This window comes from Sitodiplosis mosellana, unplaced genomic scaffold (assembly GCF_009176505.1).
Source record: "Sitodiplosis mosellana isolate CC-2019 unplaced genomic scaffold, AAFC_SMos_1.0 Smas_scaffold_13, whole genome shotgun sequence".
Lineage (NCBI taxonomy): Eukaryota > Metazoa > Arthropoda > Insecta > Diptera > Cecidomyiidae > Sitodiplosis > Sitodiplosis mosellana.
The window spans coordinates 163826-187939 of record NW_022595255.1 but is presented as its reverse complement, the minus strand read 5'-3'; the positions used below and the strand labels follow the sequence as shown (position 1 = coordinate 187939).

The following is a 24114-nucleotide window of genomic DNA, read 5'->3' as shown; positions in this document are numbered from 1 at the left end:
GATTTATTAATTATTTAAAATGAATTCGAGTCCATTTGCACTTAGGTTAATGCGCTTTTGCACGTAATAACAAGCTGGCGACTGGCGTTAACCGCCGTAATTTTTCTTCTCAAAGTAATAAAGAATTAAAATTAATGGAGCTGTAGAAAAGGTGCTCATCAAATGGAATGACGTTCAAAAATCTACATTTTTTTCCTAGCTCTGGATTTTCCACAAATTCTCCCCACATTTCCCATCGAATTACAGCGTTCTTAATTTTTTTAATGGTTGTTCGTATGATGGGCAATGAACGGAACCCTTTTGACTGGGAGGGAAAAAGAATAATAACAAAACCACGCACTTTCACACTTCTTTGTGCTCGTTAAGGTTGCATCTGCATTTGATATTCACCACAGACACAGCACAGCGCACACCCAAAAAGATGGAATGCTGTATTTTTGCAATTAATAAAGATTTACTACATTCAAGCAAACGAGACAGAGAGAGAGTGTGTGTGTGTCTTGGCTTATTTGCATACACGAAATGAATGAATATAAAAATGATTGCAGTGGCACCGAGTGAGTGAGTGAATGTATTCATAATTACAATAAGTAACCCTTTTTTCCATGGGGTTCTTACTCTCGTCTCCATTCATCCAGAAATATGCGTGAAAATGATACACTCCTTTGTGCCGCTCGTTGATTGAAGAATAGGATCGTTTGCCGTGCACAAAGCGGTCGTTAAAAGAAATTGTTGTTTGCCTGCAATTGTTCGGGACATTGAAGAACGACTAGCAACGGTTTCCTGGATGAATTTTTATTAAGGTGTTATTTCTTAATGCAAATTAATTGCATTAAATTAGTCGCTGTTGCTAATGCGGTCGAAAATGTGGAGAAAAAGAACGAACAAACGAAGGGATGACCAGATTTAATGAACGCATATTTCTTGGGCATTCGCATTTTGTTTCAGTTTCACTTAATTACTTAAAAGAGATCCATTAAGTGGCAAGATATTCTATTTCGAATGACCCAAAGTAGGTGGGTTACTTACGGTTGACTCAAATTGTCTGCTCACTGCAATAAAAAAAAAACGAATGAACCCATTGCAAATGGTTAAATCCAGAACAGGAGGCTGTAAAAATAAAGAATTATCAAGGAAAATCTCTGCAAAAAAAATGAATCAAAAGTCCACAATTTCCATTTCCATTATTTTTATTTATTTGGCTCAATTGTTTCGCTCCACATTTAATACTGAATTGTACATTAAGATTATTTCACGATATTTTTCGCTTCTTTATTTGGTTTACGATTTAGACAACAGTTTCGGATGTGTGAATATGTTTTTTCTGTCAATATTTTTGTTTTCTCTCACGGAATTTGTTTTTCTTCTCTTATGAAATCGTTTGTCTGACGGAAGAAAAGTACTTCCTCGATGTATATTCGAAATAAACAACATTCAGTCGACTATTCTTTATTTTTTGGGGGGTTTGAAATGAGCGTTAATTTGAGATAGAATGTTTATAGCGTATATTTACAAATTTAACTTAAATCTTTTTCACCATCTTCGTTTTATCCTCAAATATTCATTTAAATAAAATGCTATTTTTCTCTTCCTTAAATGTTTTTCTTCAACAAATATCACAATAACAACAAAAATTATGTGTTGATGGGTTTATTTATCTTTTTTCTCTTCGCTTTACTCTGTTCGAAGACGACGTGTGCCCGTTTGAATGTGTTACACTCCAACTCTGGTCGGAAATGTACACAATTTGACTCTAGTCAAAACGGTTTCGGCTTCGAACGAGTTTTGAACGTTGGGTTCAAATCAAAAATCGCTTCTGTTTAATTTCGTTGGCATTTCTGATTCTTTTTTTTTATCGAATCGACTCGAGTACCGGCAAATAACAAAGCCGCGCATGTTACATTTGTCAGTGACCGCAGTGCACATTCAATGCAATTGATCTAGACTCACTTGTGAACATAGCTAACGTCTGCAAACTGTCCAACGAATTCTTGTTTATTAGCAAAGAAGTTAATTAATGAATAAATGAGAAGGAAATTTAATGAAAAAAAAATTTCTTTTTCTAGTTAAAAAAAAATCAATTTACTGATAATTTACATCGATTTGAACTCCTGGAACAAAAAGTGGAGTCATTTCAGTTTCGTTTCAGTACGTTTTAATCGAATTCCCGAAAGAAAACAGGAAATCGAATAGATCTTAGAAATTACTCAATAATTCCTAAGCAAATTGAGATTATTTTCATGATTTTTTTATCGTTTACACACAATGTGTAAATATGGCCTTTGTTCGTGTTTTGGCATTGGTTATGAATGCAAATCCATTCATTGGATTTGTACGTATTTGGATATCTTAAAATTAATCAAAAAAAAAAATTACAGTACTTTATATACTTTTGAGCCAGTTGAGAAAATATCTGCAGTGCGTGTGAGCTTAGGCGCTATGCGGAATTTTCATGAGTGGCGCATTGAATTGATTGGCAGCTATGCCGCAACTACCACCATTGGCTGGACCATGATTGTTGTTGTTGTGATCATCGTGCTGCATTTTTGACTGTTGAATGTGAGCCTGTTGATGATGGTGCGGTGACTGTGTTTGATCCATTCCCATCACTTGCTGTTGCATGGGCGAAACACTATTCACATTGGTTCCGTTTGGCATATTGCCAGGACTGCTTTTTGTGTACGGTGGCGGTGGATTCTGGGCAATTGTGTTTGCATGGCGCTTCATCATCGGATGATTTCCAATCGATGCAAACACCAATCGCTCCTCATAGTCGTACTCGCACAAGATTTTATTTTCACACAAGTAAAATCGATCACCAACACAAAATCTAATGGAACAAAACAAAAGAAACAATTGAATCAGTAAACACTTGAGAAATGTGTATATTCCTCTTTCAATTGACAATCGAGAGGAAAAATTCAACATTGGAGAAGAATGATCGTTGATTTGAAACATTTCGATAAAAATGTGAACCAAAATGTGGTCTTTGATCATAAATGTTGGATATATCATCAAATAAATGTAATTCACCTGTGGTTGCATTGTTGACACGCGAAACACTCCAAATGGTAAACATTGTTTCGTGCTCGCATCACCATCTCAAACGCCGGAATCACTTTGTTACAGGCCGAACACATACCCGTATTCCCAAATAACCTTGAAAAATAAGAAAAATTGGATTATTGTTTACAAACTTAAAAATTCTCCAAAGAAAAATTAGAAAAAGCGAAGATATTTGGGATTTTTAAAGCAATTTTCTTTTATCTCCCAAAAAAATTGACCATTTTTGAAGAAAATTGGAAAAAATTGTTACAAAGAATTAATTTTTCATATTCCATTTCATCATGTTAGCAATTTTTCCATCGATTCTTGGTATGATTTTCCCTTGAATTATTGTTGCGATGCAACCAATTGATTTCCATCCCCACTTTTTGCTCGAGGCAAAGCTGATTTTATCATCACAATGACTCACTTCAAGAATGAGGTGTGAATAATGTCAGAATCAGTCTATTGGATTGTGACACGAGTACGTCATGTACTCACATCCAATAAATTCACTTTACAAGTCAAGATAAGACGAATGCAGTGTACAATTCCTCAAACTAATAACGAGAACATCGTTCTGGGTAAACATTTCACGTGTGTATTCTGTTTGTGGTACATGCTAATGTAAATGGTCGTGTTTATCGGATCAAAATCACATGCTCTCCGTGACAGTGTACCTGTGTGGTTGTTCTAAATAAAACACCAAGTGTGAATGTACATAAATCAGCAACAAATTGTCCATTTGCGGTTAAGGCAAAATGTTTTGAATAAGCATCTTGTTGTGAATGGGCCAACAATCACATATCCGCCGCAAAACAGTAACAAATTTTTCCTATTTCTGGTGAATTAAGTCTTGACACCAACTTATTGATGCACAATTTATGGCCAAAATGTTGACTCGACTCGAACACACCACAATCTTCGGAAGCCACTAAATGCTACCGCCCTCCCCATATGTTTTGCATATTGCAGCATAGCACCGTATGAATTACTCACCTTAAATAATCTCTTTTGCACAGCATTAGATTTCCTTTGGTGTATAATGTGGAACCGACTTCGCCTAATCGACAATCACAGCAACCGCATTTTAAACAATCCTCGTGCCAAAGCATATCCAATGCCTTGAGCAGATAACGATCTTGGATCGGTTTGCCGCAACCAGCACACAATTGATGGTTTGATATCTGCGATGGATTCGACGCTGTGCCTGTTACACTGCTGATTTCCGTTTTACCAATATCCATGGTCATTCTCTGCAACGATTTTGAAAACGAAACGATTATTGACTTTCTCTTGGCTCGCACAAATAAATGAAAAACATTCTCCAGATTAGGAGACGATTTGTTAAGAAAAAAGGAAACATTTATGCAGAAAAGAAAAATTAAAGGAAAAAATTCGCAATTAAAATAGGAAATTCCAAATAAGCCACTTAGGGAAATGCTCAAAACAACCTCAAAATGCTAATTTTCACATGAAATCGTGAATCGTTTTCCCATTCGACTTGAATTATTGTTTTTCGTAATTATCGTAAGTAGCAATTGGCGACGCATTTAATTACAAAGTTGAACGGCACAGAAAAAATAATGTCTCGCAGTTTGCATAATGAACTGCTAAAGAGTTGCCCACTTATCGAGGACAATCGTAGTTAGGAACTACTTTGAAAATTGCATGTTTTTTTCTTTGTTTCATGCCTTTGAAAAAAAAAACGCAATCAAGACACAGAAACAATTGCAAATGTTAAATACGTTCCGCAGAATTTACCTTAAAATGCGACACAAACTTCGCGCCGCGAATCGTTTCAACGGAAAATAAATGCGCAAAGTTTTCTTTTCGTGAAGAAAAATGAATAAATATCTGTTTCATACTTGTTCTGGAACGAATTTCAAAGGAAAAAAAAAGAAATGACATGATTCCAAACGAGTTGCTCAAATCAAAATGCAAACCAGAATCACATCGACAACGAGAGTGAGAGAGAATTGCTTGTGAAAAATTTTAAAATATTTATGTTTATGTTTTGCGTCAATTTACCGAAACAAATCTGCTGTTTACGGCTGATGTGATTGTGATTTTCCACACCCGAACCATGGAAATCAAGATCAAAAACATTATGTTGACTTGAGCGAGAACGAGAGCAAGGGAAACGGATGGAAAAGAAAACGGCAATCACGTTTTCTCATCACCGTTAAATAGCGCATTCAAGTCCGTGCTCAGCCATTCATCACAATACTTTGTGTACAGGATTCGACTGTTATTTCTCGGTTTTCGTTTCCTGTTCTTTTTTTTTCGATTTGGACTGCACCCGAAAATTCCGTTTAAAACTTCGACAAGACAATGGGAACGAGTTAAATAAGTGGGTGGTTATTGTTGGCGTGTACATTTCAAATGTGGAAAATCGGTGAAATAAAATTTTCTTGGACCCACCATCAACACACCAAAGAATGAACCCTTTTTTCCGCTATTGCGTTGAGAAATCTCATGTCTAACTTTTCACTCCCTTACATTCGGGAGAAGAAGAAGAAAAAAAATACGCTGGTTCTCGGCTTTGTTTCCACATCCCGCACGTACATTCAGTCTACCAAATACATCACATCACTTTCTTATCATTTAAAAAAGAATGAAAAAGCGTATTTAAGTGCGCGCGCGAAAAAAAACAACAACACATGATGCGATAAATAAAACGGTACGGTGCAAGCGAAGGGGAAATAACCATCAAACTCGTTGAAAAGAAAGTTTTTTTTGCCTATGTGCGCGATGCGCGCTCTTTCGCCACATAGATTTATGTGTAAAATGTGCACAGAACATTTTATTACATACAACAACAAATAACAAACGCAAACACACAACAATAATGTGTTTGTTTTATTTCATCGTCCGTAGAAATTGTGCTGTTGTTGTGGTGATGATGGAAAAAGTGTTTGCGAGAAAAATGTTTCTTTTGTGGAATTTTTTGAATTTCGATTAGAAAAAGCGAATTCATCAAAGGCTACAAAAATGCAACTGAAATTTCAGCAAAGTTCTGTTTTTGTTTGTTTGTTTGTTCGACAATTCGCTTTAATCACAAGCGGCAGCATTTTTAATTTGATGACTCTTCAGTCGAAGCGAGCAAAACAAGTCCTGTTTTGGATTTCATGTGTCATTGCAGTCTGACGAGTATTGAAGGAGAGAAAAAAAGTAGGTTGGAATGACGCAATTAAAAATTACATGTGCATTGTGTGAATTCGAATGTGTAACTGGAGCCATGTGTTTGATTTTCAATGCTTTAACATGTTGATCATTAAGCGTGTGAAACTCAAAACTCTTTGTAATTGACGAAATGAAGAGCACGTTTGTAAATTAATTTTTGAACAACAACAAAAAAAACACCTCTCATCGAAACGCCCGTCATTTGCCAAACGAATGAAAATCGAACCGAAAATGAGCGCTGTCAAAGGGAGCCACGAATCGACAGAGAGAGGAATAAAGAGAGAGAGAGAGAGAGAGCGGTGCATAGCATGAGCACGGATGTTGTATCTTTTTTCATATAAGCACTAATAAACAAGCGAATGCCAACAGGTTCAACGGTTGCAGAGACGCTTCAAATCGTGTTTTACATGGCAAAAAGCATATGCCATGTTTATTTTACCACTGAACATGCTCTATTATTTATTATACAAATTCAGCACTACCACTTATTACACATTAAATTTCCAAACAACACATTCCGAAATATCGATTCGATGCATACGAGCATGGAGCATCGTCATCACCGATATGGCATATGTGCATGTTTTGCATGTGCCTGATGTCTGAGCCCATTTGCGGTGAATCATCGGAATAGGTGAATATGGAAGCGGTTGATAGGTTTGATTTTGCCACACTGTTTCACTGTATGCACAAATCATTACGCATAATTAAAAGTGTGAATTGGTGCCTATTCCATGCTGATATATCCAACGGTGTACCAATCATCAATAATGTCATTATTACGGCGGGGGTTTTGCGGTCGAAATAATTTCATTAATATCAAATTCGCTTTATTACTACATTTCCGATTCAGATCAGTGTCTAATCGCTTTGTGTAAGTGATACCACACGCACGCACACAGAGACACACATACGCATCACACCTTCTTCATTAATCATCAGCAAACATGCGTCGATACAATGTTTCGTTTTAATTACGGGATGCTTCTAAACAAACTGGTTTGCATTTAATGAATTCCATCCATCGCACTTTCGAAGGTATCAATTAATTTAAACCATTGATTGTTAACTGTAAAACGTTGTATTTATGCAATTATCTAATGACATACTAATTCTCGTAAATCATCGCATTATTCGCTGCGGTTTGGCTTGACACATTGGAATTTTTCTTGAATGATTCCTTGGTGTTATTCGATTTATTCAATGCATCACAGCATCTCTCTCTCTCTCTCTCTCTCTCTCTCATACGGGCCGTTATTAATCTTAGATATGTCTGTCTTGCATACCAATTGCATTTGACACATTCTCATTTCTCAATCTATGCATTGCCACCACAAACGAGTTATTCGACATATCTGCTGCTAATAAGCAAATACCAAACATCGATTATTATGATCAACAAGACAAATTCGTGTCAACCATTTCGGTTCGTGTGAAATTTTCCTAATCCAATTCAACCATTCCATTGAAACACAGGGAATGTTCGGAAGAATATGCCGCTGCATTTGATACATTCAGCATGAGCGCATTGACACATTCAACCATCAAAAACGTACCCTTATGAAATAATTTTATTTAATCAAATCATTTTGGATCGTCACTTTGAGACCTTTTCAAATTGGGCAACAACAAAAAATTGGTTACATTTTATTCACGCCATTCACAATGGTACAACGACAAAATGCAGTCTCTTCTTCTTTTTGACAGCATAAATCATCCCTTTTTAATTCCGTATTTAATCCACCAGAACAATAATAAAGGATATTATATTCTGTGTGACTAAGGTTTTTTTTTATGGGGGTCCGCCGTAGCTTGTCGCACTTTGTGTTCGTGTTCGTGTGTGTGTGTGCGTCGTCATAAAAATGAATTATGCACTCAAGAACAATAACAATACCGGCCCGAATGAATAAAAGTCGGAAGGAAAATACTAAATACGTTTTGTCATTCGTATAAATTGTTTGTCTTTATATTTTGTACAAAACTGGCCGGCATTTCAATCCGATTAAAAAAAAAATAATGATGAGCATTTTAGAAAAAGCGGTGGAATGGATGAAATTAAAACTGGAGCATCAATTGTGCAATAGTGGAATAGGCCGACATCTGCAGTGAACCAGTTTGATAAATTGGTACTGCATTCGAAAAATGATGGAATGAAAAATTAAATTTATTAGCTTTTTCATAATTTTTTATTTCATGAAAAATGGGCTTTGCCTTAAAAATTTCTCAATCTATTTTTAAACGCTAGAAAATTATTGCGCTCGACCATTTTTTTTTTCGAAAAGAAACAACTTTTCTCAAAATTCATTGGGGGAGAATTTCAAGCAAAATATTCAAAATATTTTGCTTCATTTTAAGCCCATTCATTTTTTCGAAAATATTCTATGTGCTAAGTTACTTCCTAATCGTTCAATCGAATGGACGATATCAGTTCATATTCATTAATAATCTCGAAAAAAAAATTAAAATACTATTTAATTTTCCATTTAGAATGGAATCGCTTAAAACAAACCCGCGCACACATTTGCCTTTGCTGTTGCATTTACTTTTATGTTTCATAAAAACTCATTCAGGGCAAAAGTGTTCATCGTCATTTACCCACGTTATTTGCTTTGGTAATTCATTGAGATAAGTGTTTAGTTGGAGTAAAAATCATCTCTTTTTTCTGCTTCTCTAATGTGAAGCGCTTTGTTGTATTTCAAACAAAAAACCAATTATGAATAAACATTCCCATTTTCACAGTTAGTGTTTGCAAATGAGAAAATTAAAATCCTTGTCGAGTGTGGTTTCAACTGGGAGCAGTGTGCTTGCTACCTGAAGTGGGTCTTGAAATTTATTCGTTTGCTCCAAATCCGATTCCGCACTCACGAACAATTGTAAATGAATCACTTCGAGATTCGACACTTTGATATGCAACCACCAGAGTAATAATCATAAAGTTAAAGTGCGCGCACCAAAACCAACGAATTCCTGACCAACAATTTGCATAATAATTTACTACAGTTCAACGAATAAATTTATACTGCACCATGACGGTTTAGTGTGTTTTTCCTCTCTATGATTATCGTTTCTTATTATGAAATTATTTTCGAGACATAATATTTTTCCTTTCGTTGTTTGTTATGGTCGTCAAGTAATTGATATGTTGGAAAAGCACGAAGTCTGGCCAATAACCAACACAAGGAAGGGAGTATCGTCGCGGATCTCTCTCTCTCTCTGCCTCGGCTATGTGCGGTGTGTGTTTTTTTCTGTTCTTGTTAAATTAAATTTTCCATTGCGTTTCATGTTGACTCAAGCATTTAACACATGTTTAAGTTTTTATGGCGTTAATAATCACATGCACTTTGGCTACGCGCAAAGCAATGCGAAAAACGAACTGACTGCCAGTTAAATTACAACATTGGCATATTTATTTAATTATATTAGCTTTGAGCGATTTGAGAGAAAATAGAAAAAGAGAAAGAAAAAAAACCCAGAGAGGTAAGGAAATGTGGAAATTGTCCCTCGCAAAATAGAAATTAAATATTACATTACACATGTATAAGGAAAACTGCATCGGCTTAATAAGAACACTTGAACGGGCCAGCCACACACACTGATTATTATCAAAGAAACAAATGCATCGCCCTTTTTCTTTCTCTCTCGATCCATTTTATTTGCACACATGCACACTCAACAATTACTCCCCTTATTCCATTCGACATGTTCCTAGGCCTTGGCATTTGAAACATTTCATAGCGAGCAGCAGGAACACATGTGTGCCGGGAAACACACTCATAGTTTGCTTCTTTGCGGAATTCATGAGTGCCCTTGTTTACTTAAGGCTTTAGAAATAGCATTTCAAATTAAAAGAAAATAATTATGGATGAGGAACAAAGAAAAAAAAAATACATTATGAAATGAATATTAGGAAAACATTAGATTCTAATGACTACTAAAGATTATTATTTTGCATTTTTAATTTATTTTTTTGGGCATTTCAAATGGCTTGATGCATGCATCTTATGGCATTTTTGGTAGCATAGTGAAAAAAAAATGCTTCGAATTTCTTCAACATTTCCGAATATTACTTTAAAATATCCGAACAAACATTTTTTCATTTCGTTTACATTTTTCGAACAGATTTTCTATTCAATTCCAATATTTTCTTGTTCAACTCATTAACAAATGATCACTTGATACAACAAATATAATTGCTCGGCTCAATTGAAATGGCACTTATACCAAAATAATAAACTTGTCATTCCATGTTCCACCAAAAATGGTCACATAAAATTGCGTAATTTTATGTGGATTTTCGGTCCTCTGTACGGAGCTGATTCGCTCGTTCACAAGAGTCAAGTTGATATAATGGTCGATTAGTGTTTATTAAATCCAGCTTTAGCTCGTGTAATATCATTTCAGTGTCAAGTTGAATGAAAATTCTTGAGCGTTGGCGCCGCATGTGGTTAATTTGGGTGTTTTCTCCGAAAAATAAGTGCTCAAGTGTAATTACAAATGGTTTTTGGGTCCAAACGGAAGTGCCTTACTCTTTGAAAACGCGTCGACTGTGAATCCTCTTTAGAAACACACCGCGTTACTTTGCTGCTGTGAGAGAACGGAAGGTGTGGAATATCAACATAAATACAATATCACACGTCATAATGTTTGGTTTGTTAATCAAGTGTTGAGAATACACACGGTGCAATGGTGTGCCGTTAAAGCGGATGATTGAATGTTTTGTGTGTGTTCACAAATAATTAACGTAATAATTATTTAGTATGTTTAGTCTTGGCACTCCATCTTCGGTAAATACATAGATCGTTTCAACTATCATAGGCACTAGAGTACGAATTATGCCTTTTGAGATTAGACGGAGAGTGTGTGTGTGTGTGTTGTTGCTTGTAAAAACTGTTTTTCTACTTAAATTCTATTTATGATAACTCATTTCTTTGCATTTCCAACATGTTTTCCGTTTGTATAATTGTAAAACAAGCCGATCCAGCTACAATTATGGCACGTTCCGGAGCATAATGCTGTGCGTTTCACAGAAGAGAACAAATGAGTGAGTGAGAGCGCAAGTGACTGAACGATACGAATGAATAGGAGTTAGTAAGCGATAGACTATGTGATGAGCGTAAGCAAAAATATATTCAACAACTCAAAACTAAAATGTCTTGTTATCGCCAATATATATATGACTTGTGCAAACATCACAGAAATCTGTTTATTCATTCAAGCGATTGTATTTCGTGCCGTTCTAATAAGAGCGCTTATAAATGCAGACAACATTGTCTGGTTTAGTCTCCTGTTTGCCGATGTAATTAGCACACCAATGAAAAGAGTTACATGAAATGCCGATGTCACTTTTCTTCAGCAAACACTTTTTTTTTATTCCGTGAGATTTATCATCTGGAATTAACACATTTTATGAGTGTTTTTTTTTGTTGGTATTATTCATTCACATGCCTTCATCTAGCTATTTTTGTACGGAATAAACGACGTACAGATGAGCTGAAAAAAACTGCAGCTTTAATCACATTACCGCAAACAAACGAGCGTAGATGATATGGATTTGGGTATTTAGTAAATCTAGAGCTAACATCGTCGCGCATTTTATCAGTTGTAAAAATCACAACAAATCAAATATACAAATGGGAAATAAAAACTACACTCAACCGAGTGAACAATAACACAAAACAAAAGAAGTAGTGTCAACAGAGTGAAAAGACGCTGAATGTTATAATTAATTGGTGTTGTTCATTTGGAAAACACGGACGAAAGACGAACAAAAAACCAAATTGGGTTGCACTCATATTTCAAGTGGCATAATATAATGTGCCGATGTTTGTGTCGATTATCGCTGCATTTCAATGTTGTACGATAATAATCAATGCGACTTCGGCAAATATTCATTGAGTCCGTCTCTTTCGCTGCTGCTGCTGCTGTTGTTGCTGTCGTCGTTGACGACGAAGCTTTGTGCTATCGTTCAGATCGGTTGTTTACGCTCGCAATTAGATTGGTTTGGTGACCTCACACAGCTTGAAATTTCGATTTCAAAATGAAATCTAAAGCCTTCCACTCACACACGCCCCGGCAACCAACAGCAAACAGAGCACCAAACTCTCTCTCTCTCTCTCTCTCTCTCTCTCTCTCGGGAGAGTCGGTCTCACATCAGTGGAATTTGAAATCAAAACACTTTTGATGCATATGTACGATTTACACGTGGACAAGTTTACGGGGCAAAAAACGGCAAAACAAACACAAAATGAGTTAGTTGAGAAAGCGCAATTACGTGTTTGCGTCTGACTTGAGTATATATTATATTGGGTGCTCGAACAGACGAAATGGAAAAAGAATTCATAATTAATTAGTCAATGCGAAAACCAGTCAACATACGAAATATGTACCTAATTGTTAGCATTTTTCGTGCTGTCATTTTGCCTGCTTGAGTTCATAATGAAATAAATTGGTGTCGTGCACCTCACGCGCGCTCTCTCTCTCTCTCTTTCTCTTTCTCAAACAAAACACATTTCCATCTTCAGGCCAAAACTTTGAGTGCATTCGGGTTCCGCACTAAATTTTGTCGGGTTGTCGTGAGAGATTTCCCTCCCGTCTGCACACAATTTCGGCGAACGTGCGTGATTATCGCTCATAATTTATAAATAAGTTTGCATTCATCGTATGATATTTTTCCACATAACATTCAACGCTTTTCTTTTGATTTTTGCTTCGGTGCTGCTAATTTAATATGGAGATTTTACAAACTATTTCTTGTTTCGACACAAAGAATTTTCTACGTTTGGTCCGTTTCCTTTGCGAATTTGAAACATTCGTGACCACACAAACGCATACTTTGGCTCGAAATTTTACGAAATAAACGCAATTTTTTTCTCTTTCAAAGTTACTGGTTTCGGTGTTTTGTTCAACCCATTCGTTCGAGCGGCACAAAGGCAGTCGGATTTAATTACTGCAAAATGTACACATTAAAACACACACACACACACACACACACACATGTAATACAGAATATATCATTTTATCATTTTTCTCGAGCCCACCTTGATGTTTAATCCGCTTGCGAAAAGTTTCGTATCCTTTGAAAGAAGATGCACAAAGCGAAACGATTGGTTCATACGAAACCACCGCACTTTGTTTACGCATACTTTACTTAATTTTCGAGAAATTTGCTGTATTTTTGCCTTTTGCTTTTCTGATTCTGTTACGAAATTCTTAGCATAGCCAACCACAGAGTCAGCATTCCCTCGGTGTGCTGGCTGCATTTGGAAATTCTTGAGAAAATTATTCGAATAATTTTCTTCGGAATGTTCATCTCGGATTGCAATCGAATCATCGAGTTTGGGATATGAAGAGCGAGAGTGCTTCGTTGGCACGATAGAGATAGTGTATTCAATTACAAATGAAAATACCTTAGGTAGTCTTTAGAAATGGAGACAAATTATTGTTATACACCAAATTTCTAATTAGTTATTGAATTCCAGGTATAGCATTCGGTGTCGGTGTCACGAAATGTGCATGGCTCGACAAATGGCATGCTATATAATGGACGGAATATCGTTAGCAAATGGTTTAATTAGGGCAAAAAGTGCACCAACAACATTTTCATCGAATTAATGAATCTAAACCACGATAATTAAATGCATGACATGTCGCTTTCCGCACAAAGGCCACAGGAATTTAACAGGAAATCTCATTTGGTTTGATTAATAATCCATAATCAATTTATCAATGAATTTGCGAATATGAGTGTCGTGGGCGGAGGAGGAAGAGTCACAGAGAAATTTATAACATTCCATGGAAATATGTCTCTCCGGAATAATGAGCCGATTTAAAACAAAATTACAACGAATCATTTCACAGCGACACAAAATGTGATTTATGATCGTCTTTTAACCCCAAACCACATCATGCGGCAAATATTTTCCCCGTTGAAAATATTTCAAATTGTGTGTGTGTTTGCGTTTTGTTCCGTAGAATCCTTTTGTGGAAAAATTATGCTTTGTTATGAGAAAATTACGAAACAACAACGGATCTCGGTCGTTTGGCATTCCGCAAGTTTTCGTTGCGTAATCACGTACGAACGACAGGAATGCGATGGCATGCAAGCATGTGTTTACATATACATTACGATTACTCGAAAATTCCAACTTTCCCATTCCCCTCGGCCTCCCTCGAAAACGTGTGCGAATGAACTTTGAAACAATCGCATTCAAGGCTGAGCCATTTTCAAATCAGGTAAATTGCGGTAAATGTTCTCTTTGGACTCACACACAGAGAAAAAAAAACACAATATTAGACTCGAAAATCGGGTCTCGATATAAAAATTTCATAAAATAAAAGATGTGAATTGTCGTCGCATTCGAATCCTCCCCAAAAAACGAGTAATCCATGCAAAATGCATGCAGGTGAAACATGTGTGTCCATACACGAGAGCAAAAAAATACAAGTTGGTTTCACTAACTTCGTCAACACAGACAACTCCAACACTGACTACTTAACAGCATTTAAAGTCCGTTAGTCTTTTTCCGGTGACAATTGTCGATGAACAAACTCGACTCGAGTTATTGTGTTTTGTTTCTGCCCATATCCCTTTCCTGATGGAATGACTGTGAATCGGTCGTCTGCACCAGCAGACTCGCTCTCGTTCCCGCTCTTTTTTCATCAGACCATTGATGAATTATTTATTTTGAGTCGGCTTGATAAATTTACAACGGTTTTTTTTCGCTCTATCAAAAGCATCGTTTTTGGAAACAAACCGGAAAAAATAGAACGGAGGAGAAAAAATCTGCTGTTATTTCCGGCTTTTAGAGTCTTTTTTTTCTTTTTAGTATTTTTTTTGCTTCAGTCGCAAAATGTGAATGAATCTTTGGGGAAAAAAATGTGCACGAGATTAAGAGTGAGAGTGAGTGCGAAACGGAGAGTGTAGTTTGAGAAGATGTAATGCAACGGAAATAGAAATAAAACCTGATTTACTTTCAATTTGAACGAATATTAAAAATTAAGCATTTCATTTCGAATCATCTTTGAAACAGTGAAAAAATGACGATTTTCTCTCATCAGAACGACGATTTGCTTCTGTCTTCAGATTGAGAATAAAGTTGTGTTTGTGTATGCCCGCTTCGAAGCGAAATGTATCAACAAAAACTCGTGGTTCAATCGTAGTTTGGTGAGTGATCAACATAACAGTTGCATTCCATACATCCTTGGTCCCATAACTGTGGAATGCCATCGAATTTCAAATGGCCCGTTGTTCTTTTTTGGCAAACAATGTGTAAATTTTGAAATGACAACGCTTCGCTCAGCTACATTTTCGGCTATTTGGCTTTGATTTGAATAAATGCTGCTTTGTTCGTTCAACGGCTGCGTTGTTCGAAAGAAATTTTCACGGTAAATTAAACATGCAGATTTGAATGTCGGCGGAAATATCAAATGCATGGAAATTGTGTGTTTGGCCGTCAAACTTTTTTTTCTGGTCGAGAAAGAGGGAGAGAGAGAGAGAGAGAGAGAGAGAGAGAGAGAGAGAGAGAGAGAAAGTCCCGTTTCAATAAAACGGTTACATGAGTGGGTATGAGTAATAATGTTTATTCTCGATTGGTTGACCATTTCGTCATTTAAACTCTTCGAGGCACAGATGAATGACCGCACCACTCCCGAATCATTCTACAACGCGACTACTCCGGCCCGTTTGACTATTTAGATGGGATGTGAAAAGAGAAAATGATAAACGATGCACACGACACAGTAACCACAACGTGTTTTTTTAATCGACAAAAAATTGAGAGGGATTTTTTTTCTCTGGGCATTGCAAGGATGTACAACACACAGACACAAGCACTAATTATTTATGCGAAACCAACGCAAACAGTTTTCGTAACATACACAATTGAATTAAATCGCATGTGAACGAAAATTGGTGCGAGCAATTTCAAGCCAAAAACGATTAGCCGAATGCGTTTTTTTTGCCTCTGTTTAATAAATATCCATTTCTGACGGTAATTTTTTTTCTGTTCATCCCTCTTTATTTTCAAAGTTATCAATTTCGATGCGATGCGATGCGAGTGGGTTTCAATTTAAGAGATGTGCCTATTTATGAGAACCGATGTTTTCATATTGTTGATACAATGACACCACCGACATTAGATTGGAATTTAATATTGAAATGTTTTACCCAGTGAAAAGGGATCCCTAATACATATTTTCGTTCATTACACGCTTAGCTCATTCTGATGTGGCTCTCTCTCTCTCCTTCTTCCCATTCTCCCGCTCTTTCTTTCCTCTATTCGTGATTAAACAGACCTTTTCGAATTCAAAATCGTAATATTGCCTCGTTCACGGTTATTAGGAATTATGCTTTATATGAAACAAAATGCATTTTTACGACGTCGATATGATTCGGATCAGTGCAACAAATGCTCTTTAGATTAGGTATATCAACATTTGAATGGTCGGACGGCACATTTCATGAGTGAACGAGATATTAAATTGAATCAAAGTGACGTGCTATGTGAAATGTAATTGACCGTTATTTCGATGTCAACGCTGGGAATTTTGTGTTTTGTCCACAACGCCGATTGATGCGTCAATTGCTTAAGTACCAGTGGAAATGACCTATTTGATCCAATAAAATGGTATAGATTGAATTTTTTTTCAATTTACTTACAATTTCGTTCAACTTGGTTGCCTTTTAACGACGAAGACGACGATACACACCAGACAAAATGAACCAAAATTTTTCTCAAGCCAACAATGAATCAAGATAAACGTTTAGCTCCGTTCAGAATATGCACAACAATGTTTTGTTTCAGTGGTCGGCAAATCGTTAAGTAGGAAAAAAATTTGTTCTCTTTTAAAATCAACAGTTTGACTAGCATGTTGTTCATGTAATTAGCTTTACAATTTAAATCTCCTTCCTGGTTCTTAATCTGTTATTAAGCACATAGTTTTCTCTATATTTTTTCTTCTATCTCTCTCCCTCTCTCACACTCCGTTTATGTTTTATTTTCAATTACAACTTTCTTATCACACAAGCATTTCGAGTGGTCGATCGTTAGCCGCTTATTTTCGCTCGTTCTCTCTCTCGCACTTCATAGACACTGTCTCAATTATTCTCCAATTAGGAATGCATTTTTAAGCGATCAATGTGTATAAATGTCAATTGCAATTGATTTTCAGAGCAAACACTTAATTTTGATTTACCTCTTAATTGGTTACAACACTTGAAGCGCGCGAATTATGCGATAAAATGTTAATAAACAACAAGTTGTCTCTCTAATTTTTCGTGTTCAGAAAAAAAAACACAAACTAATGTGCAAAATGACGAATGGCACGTAGGAAAAAGCACGTCACAAAATGCGAACTCGATGTGTATCTGTGAAAAATCTATTTAACCGTTGAGCGCTCGAACGCAAAATCATTCATAACACGACGATGAAACGTCGTAGACTAAACTCAAAACTGTTTGCAACCGACCGAGATTCGTTGTGCATGAGGTATCGTTTGAATGCCGTTTAGTGTGTGCAATATAAACAGTTCGGTTGTGTGAGACTCTGTGCGAGTGTGCGTGCATGTGATTGAGTTGTCGACGGAATGTACGTTAGAACGAATATAAACACAACCGGCATATTCCAGAGTCATACACATAGCAAAATAGAGCACGCTTCCAGTTGTATAAGGGGAAATATGGTATTTTCTGTACGATGTGCGCTTGTATGGGAAAGGGGATGTTACATTCAACGTAGCCGTTTCCACGAGACTCGCATTATTTGAGCAAAATCGACATTTCGTCGACAAATGTTGGGCGGTCTCCTTTGTCTGATAAAGAATGCCACCAGAGAACAGAGCAAAAAAAAAACACAATGCGAATGAGAACTGCGACACAGAAACAAATTATGTTCTGATGATGATGATGATGTAAAATACATATATACGTATCTCAATGCTATTTTATATGCTCGAACATGGTAACTGTATTTGGGATGCGATGCGATATTGCGAATATGAAGTTGGAGTATATATTTTTATTCAACGCATATGACATGTGTCTCTTTTAACACTCACAATTCGGTTTGTTGTGAATGCTGTCAAATCAATTGTTTTATGAAAAGTTCAACGAATCAGGCCGGTTGCATTTTTTTTCTCTGGCAAAAATAAATACTGGCGTTATATTGCGTTGTATTTTGGCCTCTTTGGCATTGCATTATAGTTTTCTGTCTCATTTTTTCTCCATTTCCTCATTTACTCAATTTATTTCGACTGTTTATGTTTCAGCTTTTCTTTTCATTCAAATAATTGCTTGTCTGCTTAATCAAAATTTATACCATCTTTGATTGGAGTGTGCCCAAGGTTTCGTCTACCACAGAAATTAATTCACTTTATATGTGTTTCATTTCCCCCTTCAAGTTCATTTACTTTTTGTCTGGAATCAATTCGGAACGCGGTCGGCAGCACATTCACTTGGTTGGCTTTGAAATGGCTCACTTGTGCGCCTGAATATGATTTCCTATTTTAATCCATTTTTAACCAGATCATAACGCATCTGATCAATATCAATTTGATAAATTGCATATTTGATTACATCTAAATCTAAAATGAAATCGCATTATGTGTGTGTGTGTGCGAGTTACGTCAAACGAACGACGTGGGAAGAAAACAAAAGAGTCAGCCGTTCGAAGTGTGGTACACTGGTTCGGGAACTGTGTGGCCTGGCTCTTATTCTCATAATATTAATGGATCCTGATTTTTTTTTCTCGTCTTGTGTTGTTTGCTTTGTGCAAAATTAGATCTGTTAAATGTAGAACGTTTGGTTTCTTTGGTTCGGTTGTTCCCTTCGAAAATTCATCGAGTGTACAAGGTTTGCACACGACCTCAAAGTGAGAAATGGCCCTGTGTATATATGCATACAAAGTCGACGGCAGCGATGATGTCGACGAGAGTGATTTTTCAGAAAAGAGGGTGAATTGTGATGTTAAGTGCGGTCGAATATGTTGAAATCAACTCGCTTTTTACGTGATAATGTTTAAATTGACTGACGTCGACATGTTTCAGCACCACGCCAACACAATGCACTGCGACTTATGAATATGGGCATATAATCGCTACTCAGACTCCTAATTTGGCTAATTCAAATCGACTTTTTTTTCGCTTCGTAGACAGATTGAAAAAAAATATTTATCAATGAATCTCTCGACTTTTTTTTTAATTCTTTCAATTAACTGTTTTTTTTTCTCTTTCATCGAATAACATTTAGAAGGGATTAGCTATTTTAATTTTTTCGATGACCTTGAACAGTATCAGTTTACAATGTAAACTTTACATTCGAATGAAAAGTCACGACCTAAACTGAATTTATAGCATAAATTTCTAACCAAAATTGAATCGAATTAAACGATTTCCCGAGGAAAAATAAAAGTAACACGTTTATCTTTCGATGTGGTTTTTAATTAGTCACACAGTCAATACAGAGTTGATGTCGTCGAATGAGGGTTCATAAAAACCCGTTATTCGAATAAATTTTTTTCAGTGCGCTCCACACGGCCATTACTCATTCGAATCGTTACACTCATGTGCATAAATGGCGTTGGTATTATTGAAAAATGCAATTTTCATGAAATTTAATTAAATTATAATCTTTACACTCACTGAATTGCACTGCGCCACGTTCGTCGTTCGTCGATGCAGTAACTCGATGTGAGTACACACACACACACACACACACACACACACACACATAAACAGTATGGCAAAAAGTTATGTCGTTATCTCAAACCAAAAATCAATTTGCGATGCATCAATGCACTATGGTTAAATGCGTGTTCATAACACAAATGAGAAGCTTCACCAAAATTAATGTGAATGCGCACGTGAACAAACTAACAGTTGAGTAACTCTTGGGCTTTCTCGCTCATTTTGAATAATGGCAGTTGGGCTAGTTTTCGACTATAACGTGACAGCACCGATTTTTCCGACTCGTAAATGGTTGAGTGAAAAATCCATTTAATTTTTATGTCTGATTGAAAAGTGGCCCATTAAAATGTAGTGAGTGCGTAAACTGTGGCAATTTATAAAATGTATACCAACACAGCCATCGAGTTGGTGGCTGGCTGAAAGAAAAAAAACAATTTTTCGAATTTGTGGTCGCTACTAGAGATGCCGAATTAGTGTGCAGTAACACTGAGTATACAAAAGGACTGGTTATGAGTACACGTGTCGGCTTATTGAATAATATTTTTGGTCGTCGCGATAAGAGTGTCACACCAACCAGATGAGACTCTTCTCAGTGCAGCGGGTTCACATTGTCACGTGTCAAAATAGCGAACCATTTTCGAAATGTGCACCCAAATTCGATTCATTCCATTCAAATGCACTATAACTTTTTTCGGCTTTTCATAAATAACATCCTTAAATACTGTCACCATTTCATATTCCGAAAAATTTACGGTGCCGCTCAAAATGCAGCTCGACCGCCTCAATTGTTTGATACAATTTACAATTCGTTCTCATGCCGTTTGGGCGATTGTATTTGATTTCATCTGGCATTGAGCATGATCTATTACTCAACAGTGTGGCTGGCTGGATGAATGGAACGAAATGTGCATTTCTTTTTTGGATCAATTCGATTTGACAAACAGATTGAATATTCAATTTTATTTTTGGTGCCCAGCTCAATACGCCAACTGAGGCTTGATCACGAGGAATATCTTTAATTAAACTGTAAGAGTATCGAATTACAAACACAATTCAGATTGTGTTGTCAACTGGAAATTCAAAAACACACCATCATTTTTTTGTTGTTGTACAAGGGTCTCTCGTCTTTGTTATGTGCAGAGACAGAATATGGAAAAAACAACTGATTCAGCCGTTTTCCAATGAAATCCAATGACTTTAATTCGAAATTAATTTGCACTCATATTAGAAATCGAAATAAATAAAACGTTTTTTATATACTGTGGTAAATTGAGAACAAGTTCGCAGAATTTGCTTTGTTTATTTATAGTTTGCTGTGAAATTGGCGTGTGAATTGTTAGAAAATGTAAATCAGATAAGCAAATTAAATATTACACAAAATACGCGCCGAGTTAGAAAATATAACATGTTCCATGGCAAAACCATAGTCGGCGATGTCATGAGGCCAAATAGACCGAACCATCGTCGCTGACGATTCGTCAGTCAAATGCACGGAGATTTTTCGGTGGATGCAAATCATTTGTGCAAACACAGACAAAAGTGTTACTTTTATTCGAAATGCAAACATAAATTGCGATCATTTAGACGTGATTTCTGGTAGTTTATATCGCCGGCAGACATTAATCTCGGTGCCCCAATACTTTCGATTGCATCCATATAATCTGGTCATCGAGCTCATGCTAACTGTACAAATAACTGTATCCTTTGCATACGGGAAACCGTTTTGGTTTTGAATGAAAATATTTTCGGTATTGTTCAGAAGAGAGACAGAGACAGAACCAATGAGAGAGAAAGAGAGAGAGAGAGAGACAAGAGCCAGAAACCCGTTGGCATTCTTGACAAACGCAACCCAAATGCGTTTGAATTCAAAAGCGGAAATATATCATCGTCAGCTTAACTTTGGCAAACAAAACCTTCCACTGTCTCAATTTACATATTTACTTTGATTACAGCCGTTTGCTTGTTTGATTTTTTTTTTGCAATGAGAAAAACGTCTCTGCAAATACAAATGATTGAGCGCTTGATTCAATTGGCATGGCAGAAATGTTGACAATCGAATCCGTTTTGGGAAAAACAAACAGATTATGCATGCATGACATCGGATGAATGCGTAACAGTAGTGGATGGGGCGTGCGAACAACAAATCCATTGCAATGTGAAATGTGTGCGACGCAAGATTAATCTCTCGAATACAAAAAAAACAATTATTTATTCAATTGTTCGGATTTTTGTGTGTCACTTACAATAATGCATTTATTATTCAGTCAGAGAAATGTGCGTACAAAGGATAGTGATGCATTATGACTTGGATTTTGTTCGACTGATGAGAAATGGTTGACTGAATTGCTGTTGTGACTGTGATTGTTGCATTGTTTTGTGAGTGTAAATTCACTTACCTCGTTTGCCACATCATTTTGCAAGGGAATTTCGATGACTGGAGCGACTGGTATGGCGTTCTCGTTTGTCGGAATTTGGATGGTGACTGGAGCGCCGGGTGTTAAAATGTACAATGGTGCTGTCACATCGACATTCTGAATGATGGTTTCGGTTTGGCCGGCTTGCATGATTGTGCTCATCACTTGATCGGCCGTAGCTGGTTGCACCACCGAAATGTTTGTGCCTTGAATCGGCACTTGAATGACGTACTCTTCGTGTGTGTGCTCTATCGATTGGTAGTGAACTGTTTTGGGCAGTATTTGTTGAAAAAAAATCTGCTGCGCTTCTTCGGCGATTTCCTATGGAACATCGAAAATTATTGTCTCAAAACTTTTTGTTCAAAAGAAAATGTAATGAAAAGTTTGCAACACGTGACACCAATGTGTCTATACTTCTCACGAGCACTTGGCTGTTCTGCAATGAATTTGGGTCGCTGAAATTCTGATGGTAACAATCACGTCGAATCTGTGCAAGCACATCGATGTTGTACGGCAATCGTTGCTCCTTGATCACTTTCACCAAATCGCTCTTGTAATGCAACAACAACCGTTCGACCACATGACTTTGTGTAATCTGAAACAATGAGGTGGTGAGTACATGTGCTCAATGTTATTCTCACCGGCATCGTTTGTCTATAAGCGAGTATATTGTTTGTGTGTTTGAGCGCAACGTGGTTGCACCGACGAACTAACCTGCAAAAATTCGATAATGGTACGTGATGTGTGATAAGGTAATTTTGGCACGGCCCCATCTCGCGCCAGAATGTTTGTTATGAACAATGCCAGCGACGATGATGTGAGTGGAACAATGAATTCGGTGAACGGATCCGAGGCAAACACGAAATAACGAATGTATGCCTTTTGAAAGCGTAGAATATTTTCAAAGTGAATATTTCCATTGCCAAATTGTATCTTGTCGTTGTAGCCCGAATATGCTTGTGAATTCAAACTGTTACACTCATCTTTAAATTGCGTCCTTGCACCCAAATATGCCACTTGATCCAACCGGTACAGTAGCTCGTACAACAATTTTTTCAGCTCTTCACGAGAACACATCATTGGCTCGTGTCTTATGCAAAATTGTTCCGATGAAAAACAATGGAAATTGACACTCAAAAACACAAATATGTTGTCTAGGAAATTCTTCACCTTTGAACACAAAAAGAACTTTTTCAACCTAAATCACGTTCTTCGAACGGAACAAACTAGATCACTTTTGATTTTCTAAATTATATTGCAGTGAATTGAATTGCGACGCAATGCGTAACAAGTTGACGCAGGTTAAACTCGTGTCATCGAATGACTGCAACACATCTATTTTAGACAGTTGATTAACAGTAGTGCGAATCGCATCTTTTGTCTTTGTTCAACTTTTTTGCCACTTGCCTCTATCTTTGTGTTATTGGCATCGTTTGAACACAAGCATGTTGCTATATCGTTTGAGCTCACCATGCGCTTGGGTGACACAATGCTTCTATTGAACTGTGCTATTTTACCGATAATCGGCAACCAATCCTCTCCAATAGTCCGCCATAGCGATGCAAAATCCTATTGAAGATTTTATGACACATACGGACACACACACACACACACACACACACAAGTGTATTGACTATTCTGAATGGCATTAGTGTGCATGCTAAATCATATTCACTCTGCCTAAAAACGTTATAAAAGCGTAAAAGTTTATAGCTACTAACACTATACAAGTATATTGAGCCCGTTAAAAATGAACAAACTGTCATAAAATGTATTCAAAACATGCAAT

At 36.7% G+C, this 24114-nt stretch overlaps 1 protein-coding gene across 1 annotated transcript; it reads right to left on the bottom strand.

Moving 5' to 3' along the window:
- Window positions 1-1172: 1172 nt before the first annotated feature.
- Window positions 1173-23913, bottom strand: LOC129567852 (uncharacterized). The gene is made up of 6 exons (XM_055445206.1): window positions 23040-23913; window positions 22747-22920; window positions 22308-22646; window positions 4045-4301; window positions 3034-3159; window positions 1173-2830 (listed from the first exon to the last, which is right to left on the bottom strand). The coding sequence occupies exons 1-6, from the start codon at window positions 23403-23405 to the stop codon at window positions 2431-2433; spliced, it is 1662 nt and encodes a 553-aa protein (XP_055301181.1). The 5' UTR covers window positions 23406-23913; the 3' UTR covers window positions 1173-2430.
- Window positions 23914-24114: the final 201 nt, after the last annotated feature.

Coding starts and splice junctions, on each gene's coding strand:
- LOC129567852 (XM_055445206.1), bottom strand. CDS start 23,405: ATGATGTGTTCTCGTGAAGAGCTGAAAAAATTGTTGTACGAGCTACTG. Junction 22,647..22,746: donor TGCAGAACAGCCAAGTGCTC/GTGAGAAGTATA, acceptor GATGTTCCATAG/GAAATCGCCGAAGAAGCGCA. Junction 2,831..3,033: donor TGTCAACAATGCAACCACAG/GTGAATTACATT, acceptor TTGTTCCATTAG/ATTTTGTGTTGGTGATCGAT.